This window comes from Stegostoma tigrinum, chromosome 13 (genome assembly GCF_030684315.1).
Source record: "Stegostoma tigrinum isolate sSteTig4 chromosome 13, sSteTig4.hap1, whole genome shotgun sequence".
NCBI lineage: Eukaryota > Metazoa > Chordata > Chondrichthyes > Orectolobiformes > Stegostomatidae > Stegostoma > Stegostoma tigrinum.
Window position 1 is genome coordinate 29,608,436 of NC_081366.1, and position 22,490 is coordinate 29,630,925.

Below are 22,490 nucleotides of genomic sequence, written 5' to 3' on the forward strand. Positions count from 1 at the left end.
GCCCATCAACGTGTTATTCACTTGTATCTGAACTCACATTGCATAGTGTAAAGTGAGTTCACCTTGTATCTGGCCCCTTGATCAGAAGCAAACTATTGCAGATGCCAGAAATTTGAAATTAAAAGGACAAAAGTGCTCAAACTATTCAGCATTTCAGGTAGCATCTGTGAGGAAAAGTTGCCAAACAAGATGTTATTACATAAAATTCAGACTCATGGGATTGGGGGTGATATATCAGCATGGATTGCCGATTGGTTAATTGACAGAAAATTATTCGGAATCAAAGGACGTTTTCAGAATGGCAAGCTCTAATTGGTCACATACTGCAAGGATCACGACTTGGGCCTCAGCTATTTGCAGTTTACATTTTCGGTTAATTAATCCTTGTTGATACTGGTTGTGGACGATTGCAACTCCTTTCTGGTTATTTGAAAATCTGCTGTGTTCTTGGTTGCAATTCAGCCCTTACACTCCTGATCTTTGGTGTGGAGGGATGTAGGCAGATCAGAGAACCTCCTCATGGGTTTGCTGCTGGACCTGACCACGGTAGCTATTAATAGGTCCAGCCAGTTGGCTGCGGAGGGGGTTATGTTGCTGATTGTCAGCTCCATGTTCCACAGTGACATTAACGCCCAGACGTCATTGGAGAAGGAGCATGCAGTGTCCACCAATGCTCTTGATGCCTTTAGAAAGGTAGGCATCACGGGGAATGCAGTGCTTTTGATGGTTTGCATTGCCCATAATGGGCTTTGCAGGTAAACTTCAAATTGACTGCATGGGTGATTACTGATGGTAGTCAGTAGTTAAACACAAAAAAAGGTCATGGTCACTTGATGGTGGGAAAGCCATTAGTTTGTGATAACATTTCCAGACATTAAGAAAAATTGAACTTTATTGTAAATATTCATTTCACGGCTGTCGTGTGGCTAAATTTTATATGCCATTTAATTAGCCTAAGGCTGAATATTATCCAGCTCTTAATACTTATGGACACTGTCAGCTTCTTTGTGAAAAGTTGTAATAGAATAGAATGCTGGGGCCTGAGGAACCCATTTAATAGCAGTTTTGGGACTTAGATGGTCTCCCTACAGGAATCTCCCTTTTGAGCTCCTTAATGCCAAGAATGATTCTAGCTGGAAGAGAATTTATCCCTGATTGCCGTTGCACTGAATTTTACAAGGATTCTTCGATGCCACACTTGGGCAGATTTTACTTGATGTCAACGGCAGCCACACTTACCTCCGGCGTTCAGGACTCAAATTTGATCCAAGGCTGTAATGAGATTTGGACTTGAGTTGTTTCGGCAGAATCCTGCTGGATAGTGAATGCAATTAATTGACCCTTTCCATCACTTTGCTTGATAATTCTCTTTCATTTTAATGAAATATAGATGTCGTTCCTAATTGCTCCCAAGCAGGAGTTAGTGGCCCACCTTCTTTAATTGTTGAATCCACCCACATTGTTGTAATTTACCCACATACTGTTAGGAAGGGAATTGCAGGTGAATTGCAGGCTTTTGACAATGTCAGGAAAGAAATAGTGATGTGGTTCCCAGTGAGGATAGTATCTGGTTTGGAAGGGAACTTGGAAGTGATGGTGTTCCAATGTATCTGCCCCCTTGTTATCCTGAGGTAGAAGTTTAGTGTTTTGAAAGGTGCTGTCAAAGGATCCTAAGTGAGTTGCTGAGTGCGTCTTTGTTTGTGGTACGTGTTAGGCCAGTGATTAATGTTAGATTGATAAGCTGGACATTTGCTGGAGTGTATTATTGTGCTTTATGTGAACACAACTATGGATGTAAGATAGTAAGTGGTTCATCAATAAGTGTTGGTCTTGCCATTAATATATGGTAATTAATGTTTAAAACAGTTTAGAAAAATACAACAGCAAAGTTCATTTTATATTTAAAAAATGGCATCAGTAATGTTTGAGGACATTATGTGAAACATTACTACAATTACTGATTCATCCGGTAGATTAAATCCAAAGCTATTTTTCATCTTTAAGTACAAAACCTGCTAATGTTTAAAATGTTAATTGAAATAATTTTCATAGTTTAAATTGATGTTTTTTAAATTATATTTACATCCTTAGATATTGCATTGCTGGATAATTTTGCACCTTGTTGGCTAACGCTCATGTAACTGTGCGGCAACTGCAAGAGGCACAGCTAGTTCTCAAGCAAAATTGCACAACATTAGCCAAGATGTTGTTCGGTCTGGTGACCTGTGTTGAATCTGGTAAACTCGTCATTTTGTGGTATTACATGGATGGAATTGAATAGGTCACAACCAGCTTCTGTTAACTGTTGCATTGCTTAATCGTAGAAATCACTTCATGATTCACTACGTTGGGAAGGTTATAAATCACATCTTTCCAGCTTGTGAACTGGCTCTTCCTAAATCTTTAGACAAAGTATATTCAATGGTAAAGTTTTGTAATCAAATATTGTTATAAAGGAGTGATGCAAGCATTCTTAATGGACCCAGTCAGCCCTTATGCTTGGTTTTAAAGCTCAGTTTTACTGTTTTGGGTAGGACATCCCTGCTTTAATGTAATGTGTAACTCAAATATTAATTACCAATTTCTGGGAATAATCTCATTCATAATGTTGCTAAGGAGGAGTTCTTCACAAAACATCTGCTCCCATTTCATTGTAGTAAAATTTTAGAGCAACATGAAATGTCACAGGGATAGTGAGCAGCAGACAAGCATCTAGGTTCAAAATATTTTGGATAATGTAACCACTTACATTACCAATGCTATTTAAAGTAACAAATAAGTACTTGTTTGATTATTTTCAGGAATAGTCTTTGCTCCGTACGGCTTGGTCTGGAAGCAGCAAAGAAAATTTTCCCTCTCGACCCTGAGATACTTTGGTTTCGGGAAACTTGATCTAGAGCCGAAAATCATAGAGGAACTACAATTTGTGAAGTCAGAGTTTTCCAGTGCAGTTGGGACGGCCTTTTCTCCTTCTCATGTCATTCACAATGCTGTGTCTAATATCATTTGTTCGATGTGCTTTGGCAAACGGTTTGACTACGATGATGAAGAGTTCAGGACTATGCTGAATCTAATTGTCCAAGGAATGAAATTAGCATCAAACAGCCCGGCAATGCTCATCAATGTAATTCCTTTATTTCAGTATTTACCCTTTGGACCTTTCAAGGAAGTTGTCAAGACAGTAAGAGATGTAACTGCATTCTTGAAAAACATCATTGATCAGCACCAAAAGACTATGGACCCTGAAAACCCACGTGATTTTGTTGATTTTTATCTGAAAGAAATAGACTATCAAAGACATAAAAAGCAAAATACAAGCTTTAGTGAAGATTATTTATTTTATATAATTGGGGATCTCTTTGTAGCAGGGACAGACACAACATCCAATACGCTGTTGTGGGCTATTCTCTTTATGGCTGTTCATCCAGAAGTTCAAGGTAATAATTGACTCAATATGCGTATGCAAGGGATCATTAAGAAAGGATTTATCGATATTGCTGTGAGTCAGATAATCTTGTATATGACATGCAAGTAACAAAATGATTACAATATGTGAAACTTGCCCACTTTCTCCCCCAGGATGATAATACTGTTTGAAGGGTATAAGTGTCCAAAGGTGATACAATGCATTGACACTGCTCTGTCTTGTGTTACATGATTATCTTGCTAATTGTCTCACACAATGTCTTCAAACTCTGAAGCAGATATCTTAAAATGGAAGTTTCGTATTTCTTCATGACAAGAAAGGAATAGTGAGAGAATGAACCAAAGACCAACTGCTGAATATGTGTTATTCCCTTATTTTCAAACTTGCCAAAATGACATTAGCATCCATTGATGAGGAACTAGTGTTTGGAGAGAAGCTCCAGGAGGAGAAAGACACAAATTATTAGGATATTCTAGGAATTGCAGTTTAGATGTACCTAACCCATTCAAGCAAAGCTTGAGCAATATATAGCTCTCACCTAAACAATGCACTTAAAGAATGCAACAAAGTTATTATTCTTCATCCAAATAAAACAGATTCTTTTGTCTGTTGGTGCAGTGGGTAATCCCTGTCTTTGAGACAAAAGCTGGGGTTGATTCCCAACCCAGGACTTGATGATCACGGAAGTGGTTTAATAGCATAGTCAAACAGGTTCATTGTCATGCTAACCTGCAAATGGCTCTCAAGGTACAGATTGTGGCTTCTGGCGAGCAACCTAGTAAAACCAAACTACTTGCCTCATGTCCCTAGATACAGGATGTCTTCTAAGAAACCAGAGTGCAAGACTTGTAAAGCCCAGTTTTTTTTAATAGAATATTTGAGGGCAAATCTTGCAGACTAATAAGAGACCAGAGACAGCTGACAAGTTTTGAAAACCCGTGATTGGATAGGATAGAATAGAATAATAATTTATTGTCACTTGTATTCTGTATAAAAAAAAGTGAAAAGTATTTAAGTCATCAAACCACGGCATCTATATTAAAAACAAAGCATAGATAAGAAAACAGTTTTTAAAAATTAAGTGGAAAGTCATCTTAGTTCAATTCACAGCTCCTGGGTTCTGGAAAAGACAGCAGTGCTGCAGAAAGCCGACGGAGCTACCATCAAAAAAGGCTGCCATGCCAGGCTGCAAGACTCTGCAGAATCCTGAATCAGCCTTGAGGACACACCTCGTTGCTGATGCCAGGCCTGAAGACATCGCAGAAGCAGCTGAAGGGAGTTTAGGATGCTGGGCCGAAACCACCTCATCCCAAAGTTGTTGCCACCCTGGCTGGATGGGGTCCCGCCGCCGAAGATACCGAAGCAGACCATGGATGCGGGCACAGTGAGGAACTGCCATTGTGGCACGACAGCAGAACTGCAATGATTTGTCAGGCAATTTTACCTAACAGTAGTTATTTATGTGCACGGTTTCAAAAGTTTACATTTTTAAACAGCAAACATAATTCCCTCAATTTTCATACAATCCCAAATGTTATGCCCAAAGATAAAATGAAGGAAAACAACCTTTGTTGTTCTTATTTAAATTCGAGTTGTTTGTCAAGCTATTTTAGTTGTCAGAAGTAGAGATGTTTTGTCAAATGTACTCTTAAATCATCATGACATTCTGCTGTGCCAAGATTATAAATTATAATATTGGTATCAATCTACATACTGACCACAACAGAATTTTATGATATCACATATTGGAAACATCTTCCAGACTCTCTGTAGCCTTGTATTATAGGAAGAGTAGTGTTCCATTCAGCCTATAGAGCCAAATCCTCCATTTATTACGGTCCTAGCTGATTGAACACTTCAGTGTTTTTTGAGCACATGATTCCCATTAGCCTTTACATAAATTTTAAATATGCTCAAAGACCCTGCCCTATGGGGTAGAGAATTTGAAGAAGAGAATTTGAAGACTCTCAGACCTCTAAGCAAAAAAGAATTGTCCTCATCCTAAATGGCAGCTCCATATTTTTAAGTTTTGTCCCCTTGGTTCTGGACTCCCAATGAGAGGAAATATCTTGCCTGTCACGTTAAGTAAATTGTAGGTTTCAAAATGATCACTTCTCATTCTTCTAAACTCTCGAGAAGACAGGCCCCAGCTCTCTTTACATGATAACCCTACCATCCCAGTTACAGACCAATGCAAGATGCTCAACCAAATCATTTTTATTCAAGTGTCCGTTTATCACGTTCTTTATGATAGATTAGTAGCAGGGAAAATGGTAGAATCATAGAGGTCTGTAATTCTGTTTCTCTCCCACATGTTTATTAAATAGTGGTGTGGAATTTTCAAGTTTCCTATTTGCAAAAATCATCTCAAAATGTGTAAAATTTTGGAAGTTGACTACCTCTGTAGGCACCTTGTTCAACATAATGGTGTTGTTGAAGTTCTCACAATGCAAGCTGACCTGTAAAGATGTATTTCCTCTTTTCGTAGAAAGGGTTCACAAAGAGATCAGCACAGTTATTGGTGAGTCAAGACCTCCTTCCCTCAAAGACAAACTTCACATGCCTTTCACAGAAGCAACAATAATGGAAATCCAGCGTATGACCACAGTGGTCCCACTTGCCATTCCACATATGGCATCAGAAACTATTGGTAAGGTTACAGTTGAGCTAACAATTATTAAATAGGAAGGTTTAGTCATGTGATAATGGGAACTGCAGATGCTGGAGAATTCCAAGATAATAAAATGTGAGGCTGGATGAACACAGCAGGCCAAGCAGCATCTCAGGAGCACAAAAGCTGACGTTTCGGGCCTAGACCCTTCATCAGAGAGAGGGATGGGGAGAGGGAACTGGAATAAATAGGGAGAGACGGGGAGGCGGACCGAAGATGGAGAGCAAAGAAGATAGGTGGGGAGGTAGGGAGGGGATAGGTCAGTCCAGGGAAGACGGACAGGTCAAGGAGGTGGGATGAGGTTAGTAGGTAGATGGGGGTGCGGCTTGGGGTGGGAGGAAGGGATGGGTGAGAGGAAGAACCGGTTAGGGAGGCAGAGACAGGTTGGACTGGTTTTGGGATGCAGTGGGTGGGGGGGAAGAGCTGGGCTGGTTGTGTGGTGCAGTGGGGGGAGGGGACGAACTGGGCTGGTTTAGGGATGCAGTAGGGGAAGGGGAGATTTTGAAACTGGTGAAGTCCACATTGATACCATATGGCTGCAGGGTTCCCAGGCGGAATATGAGTTGCTGTTCCTGCAACCTTCGGGTGGCATCATTGTGGCACTGCAGGAGGCCCATGATGGACATGTCATCTAAAGAATGGGAGGGGGAGTGGAAATGGTTTGCAACTGGGAGGTGCAGTTGTTTGTTGCGAACTGAGCGGAGGTGTTCTGCAAAGTGGTCTCCAAGCCTCCGCTTGGTTTCCCCAATGTAGAGGTAGCCACACCGGGTACAGTGGATGCAGTATACCACATTGGCAGATGTGCTGTTGAACGTCTGCTTAATGTGGAATGTCATCTTGGGGCCTGGGATAGGGGTGAGGGAGGAGGTGTGGGGGCAAATGTAGCATTTCCTGCGGTTGCAGGGGAAGGTGCCGGGTGTGGTGGGGTTGGAGGGCAGTGTGGAGCAAACAAGGGAGTGACGGAGAGAGTGGTCTCTCCGGAAAGCAGACAGGGGTGGAGATGGAAAAATGTCTTGGGTGGTGGGGTCGGATTGTAAATGGCGCAAGTGTCGGAGGATGATGCGTTGTATCCGGAGATTGGTAGGGTGGTGTGTGAGAACGAGGGGGATCCTCTTTGGGCGGTTGTGGCGGGGGCGGTGTGTGAGGGATGTGTTGCGGGAAATAGGGGAGACGCGGTCAAGGGCGTTCTCGATCACTGTGGTGTGAAAGTTGCAGTCCTTGAAGAACTTGGACATCTGGGATGTGCGGGAGTGGAATGTCTTATCGTGGGAGCAGATGCGGCAGAGGCGGAGGAATTGGGAATAGGGGATGGAATTTTTGCAGGAGGGTGGGTGGGAGGAGGCGTATTCTAGGTAGCTGTGGGAGTCGGTGGGCTTGAAATGGACATCAGTTACAGGCTGGTTGCCTGAGTTGGAGACTGAGAGGTCCAGGAAGGTGAGGGATGTGCTGGAGATGGCCCAGGTGAACTGAAGGTTGGGGTGGAAGGTGTTGGTGAAGTGGATGAACTGTTCGAGCTCCTCTGGGGAGCAAGAGGCGGCACCGATACAGTCATCAACGTACCGGAGGAAGAGGGGGGGTTTGGGGCCTGTGTAGGTGCGGAAGAGGGAAATGCTACACTTGCCCCCACACCTCCTCCCTCACCCCTATCCCAGGCCCCAAGATGACATTCCACATTAAGCAGAAGTTCAACTGCACATCTGCCAATGTGGTATACTGCATCCACTGTACCCGGTGTGGCTTCCTCCACATTGGGGAAACCAAGCGGAGGCTTGGAGACCGCTTTGCAGAACACCTCCGCTCAGTTTGCAACAAACAACTGCACCTCCCAGTCGCAAACCATTTCCACTTCCCCTCCCATTCTTTAGATGACATGTCCATCATGGGCCTCCTGCAGTGCCACAATGATGCCACCCGAAGGTTGCAGGAACAGCAACTCATATTCCGCCTGGGAACCCTGCAGCCTAATGGTATCAATGTGGACTTCACCAGTTTCAAAATCTCCCCTTCCCCAACTGCATCCCTAAACCAGCCCAGTTCGTCCCCTCCCCCCACTGCACCACACAACCAGCCCAGCTCTTCCCCCCCACCCACTGCATCCCAAAACCAGTCCAACCTGTCTCTGCCTCCCTAACCAGTTCTTCCTCTCACCCATCCCTTCCTCCCACCCCAAGCCGCACCCCCATCTACCTACTAACCTCATCCCACCTCCTTGACCTGTCCGTCTTCCCTGGACTGACCTATCCCCTCCCTATTTCCCCACCTATACTCTCTCCACCTATCTTCTTTACTCTCCATCTTTGGTCCGCCTCCCCCTCTCTCCCTATTTATTCCAGAACCCTCACCCCATCCCCCTCTCTGATGAAGGGTCTAGGCCCGAAACGTCAGCTTTTGTGCTCCTGAGATGCTGCTTGGCCTGCTGTGTTCATCCAGCCTCACATTTTATTATCTTGGGTTTAGTCGTGTGCTGTTAGAGGAAAAACCTTGTCAAACTTCATTTTGCATAGGGACAATATTAAACAATTATGTTTATGTGATACTTCTACGTTATAAATTTGACAGAAATTGTCAAGATAAACAAAATTATCACATGATTGACCAGCACAGTGTTGGGTCCAGATTCTAAATCCCATCTCCAATAACAGAAATAGGTGGATGAGCAGGTTAAATTAGAGCAGTGACTTCACCTCTGTGGTCCTGCTGTCTTATTGCTGTGTCCCCATTTTACAGTGCTTCTTCGAGCTGGTGAGCAGGACCATCCTGCTGGAATGTAGCAGTGTTCTTTATTAGATCTAAGTTGCATTCTTAATATCACTGCTAGTTTAGCTGGAGGCCAGATGATCTACTGAGAGAGGAAATAGGGCCCCACAAGACAGGTTTAAAAATGGTTTCCTGTGGATTCGGAGAAGCCTTCGGTCTCCAAAAAGATGCAGTGTTACTCGTTCCAATACACTGCTGGAACCAGAGACCCTCCACAAACACTTATAACTAATGGGACTGTTTATTGGCTGTGGCCTACTGGTGTCAAATTGTCCCTCACACCTACCAGGCATGTAGCAGATCTGTCCATTTAGGCTGGTGAAAATGGGAACGGGATGTTTGAAATTGTTTAGAAATGACAGCACTTTCTGTTTGGAGGTAAATGATTAGCAGTCGGCGTCAAGTGCATCATTTTTCAGTCATCACAGTAATACATAAAATTATATTGTATGGTTCCTGTGTGTAGTACATAAACATGGAATGTTGTTGGATCCCTTTGACTGATTCCACCCCCACAACTCATTACATTGTGCATTGTTGTGTTGCACAATATGCTTTTCCACCTCTTCATTATTTCCCCAAGAGAAGTGAGTCATCACCTTCTCTGAAGTCCTCAAATATTCTTCAGAGTTATAAAAACAAATGCACTATTATCACATTGCATGCTTTGAACTATTTGTATCCCATTACAAATCAGCCCAAGCGCTCTGCTATTTTAGCCAATGGTACAAAATCTGTGTTCTCTAGATCACATTCCCTTACAATCTTAAAAATTCTGTGTACATCAGGTGTAAACCAAAGGTGCAAACAGATTTTAGCCTCAACATTTTCTTGACCAGCCAACAGCTTATTGTTTGCTTATATGTAGTTAGTATTAGACACCAAAGATAAATGTGACTTTGTTGCTTATTTGCAGGGTCATTAATAAGAGACCTACATTAAACGGTTTGGGCCACTACCTTTACACCCAGCAAGCTGCAGCATTCATTAAACTGTTGGGAACCACATCAATTTGCATGCAGCCATCTTGTAACCAATATTACAGGAACAGCCAATGACGGTACCAAAGGATAAAATGGGAGTAGGGAAAAAGAATAAAATTTAAAAACGCTGTAAACTATTGTGGAAAATATATATGCATTGAAACCAGAAATTACCAATTTTAATTTATAAGTATATGACCTGGAGATGAGGCTAAATATAAAATGCAGATTGAATTCAAGTTTTGATACTAATCCCTCCCTCTCATGTATGATGTCAATTTGAATTTTTTTTCAGGTTTTAAAGGCTATACTATACCCAAGGGAAGTATGGTGGTTGCAAATCTGTGGTCTGTCCATAGAGATCCAGGCATGTGGGAACATCCTGATGAATTTAATCCTTCTCGATTCTTGAGTCCAGATGGAAATATTGTGAAAAATGAAGCATTTATGCCATTTGGAATAGGTAGTTTTTTTATGAAATATTTCTCTTTAAGCACCTTTCTGATTTCTGCAATTTGAATTCACCACCACTTGTCAGCTAAGGAGGCAAATGGGCAATCCATTTGTAATTACCTATGAGCATTCACTGCTCATTTCACGTAGAAGAGGTCCAGGAAAAAAAATAGACCAGTGAATCTTGCACCTTTGTTTTCCTCTGCAGTTCATACTGCCATACACAGTGAGACTCTGGAACCACACCATGTGACGTTTAACACAGACTTAACCACACAGTCATAGACCGTTGCCTCATGAGACAGAAGTCTGTCATGGCTCCTTGATTAAATTTCCATGCCTTTTGTCAACTGCAAGCTTTGAAATTATGCCACTCAGACCCATGTACAAGGTATTGATTAGAAAGAGCAGCAATGCTCATATTGTCTCCTGAGAAACACTGCTGCCTGTTTCCCTATAGTCTTGGAGTAAAATGTACTACTGTCTGTTTTTTGTCTCTCAGCCCAATGAGTAAGTTAAAAGTTGCATTTTGAGGTGTTTGATGATTTGTGGGTAATAATTGATTTTCCTGGGATGAAATGGTGTATTTCTTGTACATTGGCTTTTATTAAAAAATAATGACAATATAAGTTGAGACTATTTTATACATTTAACAGTAATACCACTTCAAGATCACCTTAATAGACTACAATATAAAACAATTCCAACATAGGGGAATAAAGGGACTTATCAACCCAATGGAACATTCTAACATTGTTGTACTCCTTTCGTTTTCATCAAATGAACAACTGTGTGTCTTCAAGATGTGTTGAGTTTCATTTAATCATCAAGGAAAAATGTGCTACCAGGCTGTACAGAATATTGGCAATTTATTAATTCAGCACAGAACTCTATTCATGACCAGTTATATAACTACTCTTGTTTCCATTGCTGTGCCTTTCTACAGTGAGATAGGAAATTTTATGTATTGCCATGGTTTCAATCCTCCTTTGTTCCTAAATGTTAGAGATGAGAGGCTTTTTTTCTTTTCCATTGAACAAGGGAGAACAAGGATACAACAGGGTATGGGACTATCCCAGCTTTCCATACATTGGAAGTAGCTTGAGTACTATAAGAGGAAACAAAGTAATGATCTAGAGATAACAAGGTGTGAAGTTGGATGAACACAGCAGGCCAAGCAGCATCAGAGGAGCAGGCTGGCTGATGTTTTGGGCCTAGGCCCTTCTTCAGAAATGGAACCCAAGTGCTCCTCTGATGCTGCTTGGCCTGCTGTGTTCATCCAGCTTTACACCTTGTTATCTCCGATTCTCCAGCATCTGCAGTTCTTCCTATCTCTGAAGTAATGATCATGTTGTTTTGTTGCTTAGAGTCAGCAAGTCCAAAAGCGTGGAGACAGACTCTTCAGCCCAAACTAGTCCATGCTGACCAAAATGTCCATCCACATTCACCCCCTTTCACTGCATTTGGCCCATATCCTTTTAAACCTTTCCTATCCATGTATTCATTCAAATGCTTTTTAAATGTTGTTAATGTACCTGCCTCAACAACATCAGCTTGTAGCTCATTCCATATTCATGCTACCCTCTGTGTTTAAAAAAAAATTCTCCTCCTGTTGCCATGTATTCTTTCCCCTCCTACATTAAACTGATGCCCTCTAGATCTTGATTCCCCAACCCTGGGAGAAAGACTGAGTACATTCACCCTGTCGATGTCTCTCATGATCTTGAACACTTCTATAAGATCCCCCCTCAGTCTCGTAATCTGTAAAGCAAAAATTCCTAGCTTGTTCAACCTCTCTCTGTAACTCAGTTTCTTGACTCCTGGCAACATCCTTGTAAATTTCTTCTGCATTCTTTCCAGTTTAATAACATTGTTCCTACAGCAAGATGATCAAGACCGAGCACAATAATCCCAAGTGTGGCCTCACCAACGGCCCGTACAGCTGCAACATAACTTCCCAGCTTCTGTACTGAGTACCCTGACTGACAAAGGCCAGTGTGCCAAAAGCCTTCATTGCCTTGTCTACCTGTGACTTCACTTTCAGAGGACCATGCACCCGCACTCCAAGGTGTCTCTGTTCCACTACATTCCAAAAGCCCCTACCCATCACCATAAAACTCCTAACTTGATTTGCCTTTCCAAAATGCAACACCACACCTACTTTTAATAGATTAAACTCATTTGCCATTTCTCAACCCACTTACCCAGCTGATCAAGGTACTGGCGCAATTTCTGAGAACCTTGCTGTCCACAATACTGCCTATTTTTGTGTCATCCGCAAACTTACTAATCATGCCTGTACATTCTCATCCAAATCATTGATATAGATAACAAGCAGCAATGGACCCAGCACTGACTCCTGAGGCACACCACTAGTCTCAGGCCTCCAGTCCGACAGGCATCCATCCACTATTATTCTCTGCTTCCTACTGTCAAGCCAATTGTATTTCCAATTTGCCAACTGTCCCTGGATTCCATGCAATCTTACCTCCTGAGCAATCTAACATGTAGCATCTTACCAAAGGCCTTACTGAAATCCTAAAACTGTAGCTACTGCCCTGCCTTCATCAACCTTCCTGGTCACTTCATCAAAGACCTCTAACAAATTTGTGAGGCATAATCTCCCACGCACAAAGCCATGTTGACTATTCTTAAACCCTTTCTAAATGCTTGGATATCTTATTCCTCAGAATCTTCTCAAATAACTTACCTGCCACAAATGTTAAGCTTACTGGTCTGTCATTCCCAGGTTTTGTTTTTTGCAGCCCTTCTGGAAAAAGGGCACAACATTGCTACCCTCCAGTCATCTGGGACCTTACCCATGGCTAACGATGATGCAAAGATATCAGCCAGGGCCATGCAGTTTCTTTGGCAGCCTCTTGCAGGGTTCTTCGATATATCTGATCAGGACCAGGAGATTTATCCATCTTCGTACATATTAATACTTCCAATACCTCCTGTACTGTGATATGGACTGTCCTCAAGATATTGCCGCTAACTTCCCCAAGTTCCCAAGTTTTCATATCTTTCTCCACGGTAAACACAGAGGAGATATATTCATTGAGAACCCTGCCCATTTCCTGCTGTTCTACACACATGTCCGCTTTGGTCCGTGAGGGCTCCTATTTTGTCTCTGGTAATTCTTTTTCCTCTAATATATTTAAAGAATCTCTTTGGAGTTCTAGGAAATGTATTTGTCTGTAGGTTATTTGCAATATTATTTTATGATCAAAGTTAATTTCATTTTATTGGAGCTCAGACAGTCCTCCTGCCACTGGCGTATTCATTTTAATTGATAACCGAACAACCAGAAACTTTGATAAAATATCTTTGACAACATATTAGGCTTGATTTGTAGGCAACAACAAAGAAACATTCTTTACCATTGCATCAACCCAAAGACTTCATGAACTTTTGCACTGGAGCATGCTGTTATTTGAGAGCCAACACGACAATGCTGCATTCTATGGGAGATACGGGAGATGTCACAGCAATACAAATTACAATCAGATTGTTGAATCATAACTGTGACATGTAGAGCTAAGTTAATAAGTGCATTTCAGAATATTTAATTCAGTGCCAGATCATGTACAGAAAGTGATACAGTGGGTTAGAAACAAGGGTATCTCTGAGAAAAATGGGAGACAGAAAAATCTTCAACAATAATTAAAATGTGTTACACCTTTAAAAATTAACTTGCACTTGAATGGTCAAGAACATTTTAAATATTTTAGGGGGTGTCTACGCTTGAAAAAGAGCAGTGCTTTTAGTCAAAATTCAACATAGAGATTGGCATGGAGCCATGTTATAATGTAAATGTGACCAGGAGTGATGTTGTGCTATTTTAATACCAATAAGTTTTACATGAATCTGTTTTATTGATTAGGGAAACGGATCTGTATGGGAGAGCAGATGGCGAAGATGGAACTGTTCCTGATCTTTAGCACCCTCCTACAATCGTTCTGCTTCAAACTTCCTGAAGGCAATGATGCACCAAATATGGCTGGCCAGTTTGGTCTGACATTGTCTCCACATCCTTTTAAAATCATTCCTGTCATGCGATAAACTACTTGATGACACAAGTCACAGTCTTCAAGGCTTAGAAGCTGCAATACAAACTAAAGAAGGCACTCTCTCTTACTGTGTCACTGTATTATGGTCATTGTAACTCAGTGACAGTTCAATGTTGACAGGTTGGTTTGCAAAGTATCCCAGTTTCTAACTTGATGCCTTTATTTGTGATGTTGGGTGTCGCTAATGGCATTATGTTGCTGCTTCTTCTAACAGAGAAGTTACAGTCTACTCCAAAACATGTTCAATCTCACTCCATAATTGTATGTTTTTGTTCCTGTACAGAATATAATCCAATACTTGAAAATGCGTAATTTTCTGCCATCTTGGGTGTGATATTTTGACTCGAAACACTCATGATTATTTTATTTTGTGCTTCACCCTTAAAGAATGTCTACCATTAAAAACAAGCACACAAATAACAGTGAAACAACTGAATTGAAATACAGCTTTTACATCTTTATGAACATGATTGCCTTTCATCATTTTTTTTAAGGAAAAATGTAAATTCATTGAAATGAAGATCACGTTGCTGAAGGATTGAGTGTATTCTCATTATGTTTACTGCTTTGGATTTTTCCAAAGGAAAGAAATGCTAATTATCTATAGGAAAAAAAAACTGCAGCAGGTGGTTCACTTAGAAAATGCTTTCTTCCTTATTGTCAAGGCTGAAGAACCTGTATATTCTGGGAGTAAAATTGGGCTCGGTGATACCATCTTCAAAAAGTTCCTCAAAGTTTCATATGGTGTCTACAGTATTTTGCACACTGATGCACTAGGTGCCAATCTGTCAATGAATTTGCACCTGCATTCATGTCTATAAGAAATATACAGAGCTCACGTTTGATGCTGATCAAAGTATGATGCTGGTTTGGTATCAGAACTAGCAATTTAAAGCTCTCCACCAGCCCACACTTTCTTGACCTTTTTACAACTGAACATGCGTTTAGTGCAGTGAAGGGCTCCATTCCTTCTCATGCCATACTATTTAAAAGGGTAATTAAATCTTCAGTCTTAGTTGCATGATTAGATTTTCTAGCTGTTGCAATTCCACACGTTTTCCACACATTTGAAGTTTGTGTATAAAGAACAAAGAACAGTACAGCACAGAAACTGGCCCTTCAGCCCATCAAATCTGTCCTGATGTGTGACACCTTTCTAGAATAAAAACCTTTTCCTGTATGTGGAAGAGAGTCATACAGCATGGAAACAGGCCCTTTACCCCAACTCGTCCATTCCGACCTGGTTTCCTAAACTGAAATAATCTGATTTGCCTGCATTTGGCCCATATCTGTCAACGTTTCCTATTAGGTACCTATCTAATTATCTTTTAAATGTCGTAATTGTACCTGCCTCTATCACTTCTTCTGGGAACTCATTCTGTATACACACCACACTCTGAAAAAGCTGCCTCATAGATACCTTGCAAATCTTTCATGGCTCACTGTTAACCTATGCCCTCCAAATATGGCTTCTCTACCCTAGGGAAAAGACCTTGATTATTCACACAATCTATACCCCTCATTCCTTAGGAGTGTAAAAAGGAAAAGATTAGCTCAATAAATTTTGGTCCATTGCAGCTGGAGACAAGATAATTTATAGTGGAGAACAAAGGAATGTGTCTTGTCTTCATAGAGGAAGTTACAGAAAATCTCCCAGAAAATTCCTTCAAAGTACAGTCCCAGATAGGCAGGGTGATGAAGAAGTGGGATGGGAGCAGGAGGATTAAGTCCACAGAAAAATGTGTCATCTAGATCTTCAGCCCCTGATGGCTAAATTGCTTACAATTATCTCACCATTGCTAAGATGACCTCTTCCCAGGAGGCTAGGACATGCAGTTTTGCTTTTCCCCTTTGAGTTAGTTCCTGCTGCCTCAGGTTGTGTGTCACTTGCAAGAGAGAAGGCAGGATATCAGTAAGTATCATCAAATAATATGGAGTGGCTTACTTTGTTGACAAGCTGCCAATGTTTGCAAGCTTTGAAGTGCAAGTTTGTGGTTTGTATCATTAAGTGAGGGAGTGAATTGTGCAATATACACATTATACCCAAGTCCTGGTGGACATTGTTTAAAACTGAATGGTAAAGGTGTGGTGATCCTGAGCAATAGTTGAATCTAGGGTATGAGGTTATTCGACTTCTTGTGGTACTATGTTGCTTGCTCTGGCTGTCCGTCTAACTTTGACTTGCATAACTAGTTTTTTACCAGTGCCACCGGCACTGATGACCTTAGATAACTCCACTTCTCCAGCAAGATCTCCACCACAACATCCAACACTTGGCGGTTCATTCTTTCCTGTAGTCAGCCATTAGTCAGAGACAGCTGCAGAATGTCTCAAGCACCTGCTGAAATCACAATGCATTTCCATTTAAGGTTCCACATGCTAACTTTAAGCAGAGCAAGTTACAGATAATATTCGACGTCATGCTGCCCACATTCCACTCAACATGCCTTAGTTATTTCTGTGTTGTAATCTTTGCAACCTTTTTGGGGGCATGATCACTTTATAGCTCCATGCTTTATATTTGGTGCCAACATTAAATGCATTAATGTCCAAAATTATAAAATTGTGCGGCAATGCTCAACCACCTTTGAGTCTGCTGCAAATGTAATGTAAGCATCTTTAAATGATTAAAAGGGATTATTATTTAGAAAATGAAAGGTAATATTTCAGGTAAGAAAGCAATGTCCCACCTTCATATACATTTAATTCAGGCCTCTTGTGGTGCAATGCTCTCCATGGACCAGGATGCCTGGTTTCAAGTCACACCTACTCCAGAGGTGTGCATTTTCACTTCATATCTCACTTCATAGTACACTCAATTGGTGTGTAATAACAGCACCTAACAGGTTGATTAGCAATAAAGTGTTTAGGTACAATTAAATTTTGACAAATGGCTTTCTGCTTGGAATTAACTTAATCTTGGGGCATTTTATTAACTTTTCCACCATTACATTTTAATGGGTTGTTGTTGGAGTTTTGTGCAAGCCATTGAATAGTGAAGTAGTTCCTCTGTGCACAATTAATGATCCTTGTCATTTTTGGAGTGTATGTATTATTTTTGATCTAGATATGCAGATTTTTCTGAAGCATATTTAATAAATCATATAGTGTAAACCGATTTCTTTGGTTCCTTTCAAAATCGATGTTATTTAATTATTTAGAGGCATACAATGTAGTGAAGGCTAGTGGGAAGGTAGAAGATTAGGAAGTCTTTAAAAAGCAGTGGAAGATAACTAAAAAAAATGCAATGGTTGGGGGGCAGTGTTGAGCATTGAGAGAAGATGAAAGATGAGGGTAAGCTAGCTAGTAATATAAAAGAAGACAATTTTTTTTAATATATAAAAGGTAGGAGAGAGACAAGAGTGGATATTAGACTGCTGGAAAATGAGGATGGAGCAGTGATGGGGAACAAAGAAACAGTGGGACAATGGAATATGTACTTTGCATCAATTTTCATGGTGGAAGTCACCAACAGCATATCAGAGCTTCAAGAGAGTTGGGGGCAGAGGTGTGTCGTGGCTGTCACTAAGGGGAAATGGTGAGGAAGGTGATTAAGTTGAAAGGAGGGTAAATCCCCTGGACCAGATGGACTACACCCTAGAATTCTGAAGAAGACAGCTGAGGAGATTGTAAAAGTATTGGTGGTCACCTTTCAGGAAAGCAGGGAGGCAGAGTACAGGAAACTATAGGTGAACCAGCCTGACCTTTTTTTTAAAGATTTGAGAGTCCACTAAGAGATCACAGAGGATTTGGAAGTGAATGGTAAATAGGGCTGAGTAAACACGATTTCATCAAGGGGAGATCATGCCTGACAGATCTGTTAGAATTTGTTCAGGGTGTAACAAGCAAGCTAGCCAAAGGAGAGCCAGTGAATGTGAACTATTTGGATTTCCAGAAGGCTGTACAGGAGGCTCTTAAATAAAATAAGAACCCACGGTGTTAGGGGCAAGGTACTACCATGGATAGAAGATTGGCTGACTGGACGATGGCAGAGAGAGGGGAATGGCAACTGCTGACTAGTGGACTTTCACAGGGGTCAGTGTTAGGGCCACAACTATTCATGTTAAACAAGAATGATCTGGACGAAAAAATTGAATATTGTTACTAAGTTTGCAGATGACACAAAGGTAGGTGGAGGTACAGGCAGTGTTCAGGAAGTGGAAGGCTGCAGAAAGACTTGGAGAGACTGAGAGAGTGGATAAAGAAGTAACTGATGGAATACAAGGTGGGAAAGTGTCAGATCATGCACTTTGGTAGGAAGAAAGATATTTGAAATCTTAAGCACAAAGGCACTCAGGAGTTCAAGTTCAGGATTCTCTTAAGGTCAACATGAGGGTTCAGTTAGCAGTCAGGAATGTAAATGCAATGTTGGCATTCATTTTGACAGGGCTAGAACAAAGACGTACTGTTGAGGCTGTATAAGGCTCTGGCCAGGCTGCATTTGCAATATTGTGAGTAGTTTGTAGCCTTTTATCTAAGGAAGGATGTGCTGGCTTTGGAAAGAGTCAGAAGAGGGTTATAAGACTGATCATGGGGATGAAGGGCATGTCCTGGGAGGAGCGGTTGAGAACTCTGGGTCTGTACTCAATGGGATTTAGAAGGATGAGGTGGCATCTCATTGAAACATAGAGAATAATGAGAAACCTGTATAGAGTGGATATGGAGAAGATGTTTTCACTAGTTGGAAAGGCTAGGATCCCAGGCACAGTCTCAAATTGAAGGGCAAACCGTTTCAACTGGGATGTGGGAAAAATTTTCAGCCAGGCAATCATGAATTGTGGAATTCATTGCTGCAGAAGACTATGGAGGCTGTTATTGAGTGTGTTTAGAACAAAGATAGATATGTTCCTGAATGGTAAGGAAATCAAGAATTATAAGGAGAAGGCAGGAGAATGGAGTTCAGAAATATATCAGCCATGATCAAATGGTGGAACAGACTCGATGGGTCAAATGGCCCACTTCTGTTCCTATATCTTACAGTTTTTTCGAACTATTACCTCCAATTTTGATGCACTTTTCCTTGGAACAACATAACTCAGGGATATAAATATCTAGTTAGTGATTGACCATTGTCATCTTACGGAAGCCAAATTTAATTCTCAATAAAATCTAGTATACGTCTCTGTACAAAATAATTTCACTTGTTGGATGCTGCATGTTGTTTTCCATTACTTTATCAGAAACAGTTTTTAAAAGGGACTTCAATAGGGCTTGACTTTTTTTTTAGCAAGGCCATTTTCAGAGAAGATCCCTCATAATCATGACCATGATTGATTCTAGAAGGAGAAAAACAGATCTTGATTTGTTTTAAATTGTGGTGTTTGAGGATCATTGCCTTTTAAACAGACATTATCAAAGATAATGAGCTTATAGCATCATACTTTCAGTTTAAGGAATTTCTAGCACTATTAGAAAGGAGTTGGGAGGGGAGCAAAACAATCATTCTCAAAATAAAACTCACTAGGGCTGTTTTACACATCCTGAATTGGTTTTGTACCCAACATCTGCTTGTTTGCAGAGAACAGTGAAATTTTTATGAATTACAATTAATTCAAATAAATTGGTTTGATTGGCCAACAAAATTCCTGTCTCTTAGAAGGCATACAGCTCACCAATTTAAAATAAACATTAAAAGCCTGTCAGGAAGAATCTTATGAAGCTGCTAGATAAAGAGACAAATATTTAACTCCACTTGCCTTAGTGTGGAATTGGGAAGAACAAGAGTTTAAGGCAGTCTAACTTTTTTCCCTATTGTAACCATTGAGCTGCGTATGGGCAGACCAGGACCTGCACTTCATCAGTAATAAAACAAAGGAGGCCTTCAGACAATTTGCCATAGTTCTGCCTCTTTTAGGTGGGCTGGTTGACATCATAGAATCCTTACAGTGTGGAAACAGGCCATTCAGCCCACATCAACCCACAAAGAGCATCCCACCCAGACTCACATACCATTCCTGCATGTCCCATGGCTAATCCACCCAGGAATCAAACCCAGGTCCCTAGCACTGTGAGGTAGCAGTGCCAACCACTCAGCCACTGTGCCACTGCATGATCTATTGCAGAAACATTTCCAGGCCTTAGACCGGACACAAATAAATAGGTCAAACATGAAAGAAACTGAATTCACCCATCTTGGAAAATTTAGATTTATTACTTTATAATGCATTTTAAAGAAACTAATCAAGACAATAAAACAAAAATGTTCACTTAAGCATTTATACATTCAACACATCAAACCAATAACATAGGGACAAGTCAATATTTGGGCTACTGGACTACTGTGTCATGAACAAAGACCCAAGGAAAACTTAAAGCTTTTATCAGGTCAAGCTTATGATTTAAATTCCTGTATGACATGTTGCTATTTATTCTGAGAGTCAGTGTCAGTAACTGGAAATTGAACTTATTACCAATTAAATAAGCATACTGACACATATTATGGAAAATTTCTATGCCTGAGATAACATAACAATTTCAATATTAAATAATGATTTGTAACTGTCGCAGAATCAACAGTTCAATATCATTGAACATTTTGATGCAATAACCACACGATTTCATTTCACCACTATTCACCAAAACCCATCTTTCATTAGCAGTTTTTTCAGCAAAAGAGGTACAAATCTCGTTATCATGCTAATTATCTCTCCCAGAAGTTGCACCCTGAAACTCAATTTCAAGACAAATGCATTTGTACAATCCTGTTATGAACTGTCAATGGTTGTCTCACACCTCTTAACAAGCACAACTCTGCAATATATTGCACTGAAATCCTGTACAAGTTCTACATTTAAGTAATATTAAGGTGAATGATATCCCATAAGTGTAAAACTTCAACAGGTGGGCCTCTTGTGCTTTAGGGTTAGTGTTCTTACCTCTGGACAAGAAGGGTTGGTTTAAGTCCCATCTGCTTTTGAGGTGTTTGAAAAATAAAGCTTTAAAAGACAATTATTCAATTTACTGTTTGACATTGAGCAAGTTATCATTTGCATTACTGTCAGTTTTCTGAATGTATCATATCTCTTCCTGCATATTTCCCTCAATCTCTATTTTTCACATATCTTATCTCCTCACTCCTATAGTACACAGGGTTGTGCAGGTATCAATAATCTACACTGGATTGTTGAACACATACATCTGTTGTTCAAATTCAAACTGCTTTCCAACCGAGGCACTACTTAGCCTGTTTTGGTGCACGATATGTATTGTATAGATCAATGCCACCAAATATAGCAAATGATAGTTGTTCAGTTTGTGTGAGATAGGTGCCTCTATGAATTGGGAGGATAGAATACCATGTACGTTCTTAGTATGTTGGGTGGTTATTTTCATACATGTGCTTTTCCGAAAGCTAGTCAATCTAGGTTTCACAACATTATGGGAGATTGATCATATTGTGTATCAGGTATGAGAAAGATAAATATCATTTATTTTAGAGCAAGGTTCTGAGGGTCACCGGACCCAGAACGTTAACTCTGTTTATTCCCTTCACAGATGCTGCCAGACCTGCTGAGCTTTACCGGCTTTACCGGCAACTGTGTTTTTGTTCCTGATTTACAGCATCTGTAGTTCTTTTGGTTTTCATCTATTTTAGAGTTTGGATTTTGAACCAATGCTACATAGGTATCGGTGTGTGTGCATGTAGGGATTTGACAATTACCTTGTCAGAATTTCTACAGCTGTGATTTTATTTATTGAGTATGAGAGAGGGAATTGCTGAGGTAACAAGAATTTGTTCGCTCTTGGAGAGATTTGTGAGAAGTCTTAAGACCATATACTTTTGATTGTGACTAAAGTGAAAAAAGAAGATTGTTTCAAAATGAAGGAAAATTAAAGAAATTGCTAAGAAGTTATTGTGTGTGGTGCTGTTTTGTTCAAACATTTCTGTGAATGGCATGACATGTATACAGGGTGAAATTTGGCCAGTGACAATTAGATGTTTTGTTTGTGCACTTGTGGCCAGTCATTGATGCCTAAAGTCAGCATCCTGGCGACACTTCTCTGTTTCGATCCTTGACAGCTGAGCAGCTCGTGGGTGTGACTGATCCAGGAAGAAGCCTTCAGATTGTGGAAACGCATGTGGGTAAAATGTCTCTATAGTAAAATACCTGAAGCTAGGAAAAGCC

At 40.7% G+C, this 22,490-nt stretch overlaps 1 protein-coding gene across 5 annotated transcripts in view; it reads left to right on the forward strand.

Annotated features, from left to right (window-relative positions):
* The window catches only part of LOC125458313 (cytochrome P450 2U1), a 29,289-nt gene extending 10,085 nt beyond the window's left edge, over window positions 1-19,204 (forward strand). Inside the window, exons 2-6 of one of the 5 annotated variants that reach the window (XR_007248808.2) lie at window positions 2,802-3,437; window positions 5,916-6,077; window positions 10,134-10,301; window positions 10,500-10,682; window positions 14,178-14,274. Coding sequence is in view for 4 of the 5 variants with exons in the window: in XM_048543502.2 (XP_048399459.1) it covers window positions 2,802-3,437; window positions 5,916-6,077; window positions 10,134-10,301; window positions 14,178-14,356 (1,145 nt within the window). In the remaining variant the exon portion in view is untranslated. Of the gene's footprint in view, window positions 1-2,801; window positions 3,438-4,537; window positions 5,856-5,915; window positions 6,078-10,133; window positions 10,302-10,499; window positions 10,885-14,177 lie in introns of those variants that run through there. The other 4 variants (XM_048543502.2, XM_048543503.2, XM_059650635.1 and 1 more) reach the window with 4 other exon arrangements.
* The last annotated feature ends 3,286 nt before the right edge of the window (window positions 19,205-22,490 follow it).